At 41.4% G+C, this 5,185-nt stretch overlaps 1 protein-coding gene across 3 annotated transcripts in view; it reads right to left on the reverse strand.

The window, feature by feature from the left end:
• Nucleotides 1–5,185, reverse strand: part of LOC128884640 (quinone oxidoreductase) — a 28,456-nt gene that overhangs the window by 4,444 nt on the left and 18,827 nt on the right. Inside the window, exons 1-2 of one of the 3 annotated variants that reach the window (XM_054138161.1) lie at nucleotides 4,176–4,544; nucleotides 277–1,005 (exon numbers count right to left, since the gene is read on the reverse strand). In XM_054138161.1, coding sequence (XP_053994136.1) covers nucleotides 277–1,005; nucleotides 4,176–4,240 — 794 coding nt within the window. In that variant the 5' untranslated portion in view covers nucleotides 4,241–4,544. Of the gene's footprint in view, nucleotides 1–276; nucleotides 1,006–4,175; nucleotides 4,545–5,185 lie in introns of those variants that run through there. The other 2 variants (XM_054138162.1, XM_054138163.1) reach the window with 2 other exon arrangements.

Here is a 5,185-nt window from a genome sequence, read left to right on the forward strand (position 1 = left end):
GCTCCAAAATACATTCACCCTTTAAATATAGACAAATTAATCTGCTCCAAAATATTTGACACCCTATTACGAATACGCAGTAACTCTTTATACGAAATACACAAGATAGAATCTCAGCTGTTTCATTAAAACCCACTACTACAAAGACCTTCTTTGGAAAACCCTTTACTTCCCGGCCCAAAACCAACGTCGCTTCTCCAACCGTGGACGAACTCGTGAGAACACCCTACACCTACACAACATCGACATCGCATCCATCAAACCAAAGCAACTCACCGTTGGAATTCTTGAGCCATGGTAAGCCCGTCGTCCTTGAGGGAGGCGATGGTGATGGTGACGCGGTCCTTCATGTTGCTGAAGTAATACGCCGCGATCCTGATGGCCCAAAGGGCGAGACCTCCGGTACCAACGATCAGGATCTTGCAGACGCTGCCCTCGCCGCGTTGCTTGAGCAAAGCTTGGACGTGTTCGTGGGCGGCGAAGACGGTGTTCATGGCCAGCAGGGCTCCAGCTGGCAGCATCGCCGCGACGCTCAGACTTACGTTATCGGGTAACTTTATCAGGTACTTGAGATCGTGAACCACCAGATACTCGACGTATCCGTTGGGTATGCCTTCGTATGGGTAGAGGATCACGCGATCTCCAACGGCGTATCCGCAATCTTCAGGTACGTTCGCGCCGAGGGACTCGATGACTCCTGCGACCTCGTAGCCAGGGAACAGAGCGGCGTCCCTGACGCCATGATGGGGCAAAGACACCGGAAAATCGCCCTCCACGGAGACTTCCGTGGCCAGGCTGCTTCCACTTGAGACCGAGGTCAGACTGGATAGGCTGGGTGAACGACGAGGATGGTAGCAGGCACCTGCACACATCACTCGAATGCGGGCTCCATGGGCTGGGACATCGGGAACAGGTACGTCGATACTGAACACCCACTCGCGACCTGTTACGCTCGGACTCTCGATGGACACTTGTCTGCAGAGCTTGTTCATCTTTTTCTCTTCCCTGGAACAGATGAAAGGCACCGTGACTGCTTGATTGGTAAGTGTCGCGGGGCAAGGATTTTGATGTCGTTTCAGAAATGGACCAGGTATTTAGAGCTTACGCAAAGAGGTAGTGTTAGATTCCGATTTATTTCAATGTTCGGTTTCTACTACATTTCGGTACTTGGAAACTACACTAGCGGACAAGCAAACCGGAACGATTTTTCAAATGCTCATAACTATGAGAGTTTTCGTCATCAAAACGATCCTTGAGTCGCTTCGCTTCCTTATTTTCCTCGGTGTACATTCTAATGCATCTTCCATCTGATTTCGATCGACTAAAATAATGTTAGATTCCGATTTATTTCAATGTTCCGTTTCTACTACAAGTCGGTACTTAGAAACTACATTACCGTTGCGTTCCTACTTCTGTTAAATTGTGTTACGAAAAAGCTCGCGAGATGAGTTTTGGTGTGCCTTTTAAAGGTTTGTGTTTAAGGATTCAGAAGGTGGTGGAAACAAGGAGGAACCAAGGAGAATCGTTGGATGTTAAGGAGTCGAGCGTATCATTCGGAGTTAGTGAGTAAGGGTACAAGGGTCGGATGCGTAGTTTGAAACTTAAAAATATTTACTTATCCTATGGAGATAAAACTACCGACTAACCTAAAGTAACGTAGATTCCAGTACAGATGGTACAGTACAGAAGGTACAGATTAGCCTAAGCGATATCCAACGGTAGCTGAGAAATTGTTGTGTCTTTTATAATTGATGATTTAACCCTTTCCACTCGAAAGGTGACTCTCGGTCACCATTAGGTTCGACGCAGTAAATCAACCAGCAATAATTCTTGTTTAGCTTTAATTATTTTGGAAGTCGAAGTGTCAATAAAATGATTGTCGATGAGGTAAAGGTGACTTGAAGAATTTGGAGAACCATATCGCCAGCATCGCGATCAAGCAGCGAGACCAAACAGCGATGAGTCTCGGCTAAATGAAAAGCTTCATATTGTTTTGAAAGAGGTAAAAAGGGACTGTAAGGTTTGCTATGGCCGTAATAAATCTGGTGTCAGGCGAGAAACCTCCTATTATTATGATACATGCCCTAACAAACTGAGAATTCATCTCGGGCATTGTTTTGTAAAATATCATACAAAAACCAAATACAAAATAAAATATTCAACAGATTTTGTTTTATATGTTGTATGTTTTATAAATTTTATTATTTCTATACGTGTGCTTGAATTTAAGATCATTATAAAGTACCAGTAAAACGCTTCCCTAATATAGCCGAAATCGTTTGGAGTTGCTAGTTCGCCTAAGAGAAAAAGGCCTCGAGTGCAAAGGATTAATCTAAGCTCAGCGTTCGTGGCAATAGAATGCTAAAGAAGCATCTTGAGTTGCTAGTAGATACAAAAAGAGAAGGCTTCGAGTGCAAAGGGTTGATAACAGCAGGGTTGGTGCATTGAGAATGTTGAGGTATGTTTCATTCTTGATATGTTAGCTAGAATCTTTTGTAAGATCTAGGACATTCTGACTGAGACTAATTGCTGAATACCTAACTATTGAATAATTAAATCCTGTTCGAAGATTTATTAGCGTCGCGTTCAAGGTAGGATCCTCTAGATAAGCCTCTATGAAGAGGCTTGCTAATAGTCTAACTGGTCTTGGACAAAACGTAATTGTATTCCTGTCCGGATATACTGGACATCGTCATTTCAAATAAATTCCTCATTGCAAGATCTTAATGCATAATCTTAATGCATAATCTTAATATGCAAGAACTCGCTAGATTATCATTTTTAAAATATATAAAGTAATTTTTAGATACATAAAAATGACCTGTTATCAAAAATTATTCCCACTTGTTTAATATGCTCCGAAATATCCACTCGCAAACGGTTAATAAATTAATCTAAAAAATATATAGTCTGCCCTGATGGTCTATTTCCTCCCATTAACTACTCGATTACCCTCGTTAGAAAATGATACATCTACCACCTAGGGGAGCTCCGCCAAGAGTCTACCGTACAAATATTTTTTTTAGAACGTACGATCGAATAACAACCGATGCTTCTAGTTGAAAAATCAAATTAAAAACACAGGTGGTCGGTGCATTAGTTAATTTAACACTCGGTATGAAACAACCATAGATTGCTATACAACCGGTTCCGTTTGCTAACGGAACTCGAATTCAAGTCGACCTTTGTTGGATCAATAATTCAGTCGGCATAGATCACCTGAAGAAACACGACACGCAGTAATCGCAGTATCCGAAATATTTGCAACAGAGCGTACTGTTGAAACATGCGTGGCACCGTATCCTTCTAGTTCATTCTATTACTCGCTGAGGAGTATCTGGTGGAGGCAAAATGAATTCCAACAATAAGTCGATAAAAAATTAGATAGAAATCTCGAATAAAGAATAAAGGATACACGACTGAATTTGATTCGACATGTTTAGACTGCAGATTTTATGCTTTTATGATATGAATTAATATAGTAAGTACATGGTGAACATAGCTAAAAGGTATGTGCACTTGTGGAAAGTAAAATAATAGTATTATAATAATTGTAAAATATATTCAACATGAATTATGTATGTTTTATGTATGTTTACTATATTATTGTACGTTAGAAATGCATAAAATCTGCAGTCTAGTTATGAAGGATTTTCCCCAAGGGAGCTTTAGGATTTTGTTGCTTCAATAAAACACAAATAATATAGAACATATCCAATTTATATAATTTATATATGTCCACCGCGATTAATAGAAAACAAACTCCAAATTGAGAAACCTTTTGTTTGCTCCTTATTAAAGAAATAAAGACTTGTCTGAATAACTGTTCCACTTACTGTCTCCTTATTCAAAATCTTTTATCCTAAGAAAATTATGCCCAACTCCGCGTACAGATATCGCTAATAATAAATCTAACGCAAGTGCCCGTGTCGATAGCTAAAGTACCTACAAGGTCGAGCCATCAACTCAAGCCTCTAATAGTCATAACGAACGGAAACCTGCCATTAACTGGACATATCCGTTACAACCTGGTGTTCGTGTGGCAATCAGCTGTTCCCTACATTTCACGCGTACCTTCACCGCGACAATCGTTGCCGCAATATCTCTAATCCCGACGTTACCGCACTACACGAACGCTGGATCGAAACAAGAGAAAATCTAAACACAATGCCTACCCTCTGCAAGGCGCGCAAGGTTTGTGCGTGGCGATTGGCGTCACCGTCTCCAATTCCACTGGCATTTTCGATGCTTAACGATCTCTTCCTTTCGACCAAAGACTAATTATTCTTCTGTCGATCAAACGTTTCCACTTCTGCAGGGAACTCCACAAACTCGAGGCTTCCTCCGCGGAATTAAGTCTCTATTTAACGCGTTCCTCGATGCATGCGCGATTCTAAGATTTCAATTCCAACAACTCTTCGATCGTTAGCAAAAATCGAGTCGATTTCAAACGCGTTTGTATAAACAAAGGCAAATGGAAAATGCTCGCAACACGGACAAAGCTTCTCGACGATCGCGCGAGACGCACTGGCTGAATGCGCCAGATGCTCGTCCACTTTTATACCGTCGAGGTTTCCCGATGAGGCTGCGTTAGTCATGCCAGAAGGAAAGGGGACCCTCGTGGTGGGGCTGGAGAAACGGAACATGAGCAGGTACGAGCATTCACGAACCACGTGCAACCTCTGTTTTTCTCGCGTAGCGACGCCCGCGCATTCGTCCAATGCGTCGTGATACACGCATGAATGAGACGCGGATAATGCGTGGTTTTTTACGTATTCAACGTTTCGACGTCTTGTGGAGAGGTGTTTTTGTTGTTTACGCATTCCAGGGGATCCTTCTAGTTCGTTCTACTCGTGATGAACAAAGTAACTCCAAAGTTAAGAGTATTCTACAAAAATGGGGGCACAGGTGTCTACTAGACATAACAGTCTAGGTAACAGTCTTACTAGATAAACGAACTACGTAGACGTTTCGAATAATGAATAGAAAATAGAAAGTAGAATTTGGCAAAATTCTGATCGAATTTCATTGAGGTAATTCTTTAATTCTTTAAGGGGGGAATCTGGTCCAGCTAATGTATTTTTCTAATGCATATAATTCCCAGATGTAATTAATTTTTGTTATTGAAACTTTGTTTACATATAAAGGGACGTTCAAAGAAGAAAATTTGACAGTGTAGATTTCA

This window comes from Hylaeus volcanicus, chromosome 1 (assembly GCF_026283585.1).
Source record: "Hylaeus volcanicus isolate JK05 chromosome 1, UHH_iyHylVolc1.0_haploid, whole genome shotgun sequence".
Classification (NCBI taxonomy): Eukaryota; Metazoa; Arthropoda; class Insecta; order Hymenoptera; family Colletidae; genus Hylaeus; species Hylaeus volcanicus.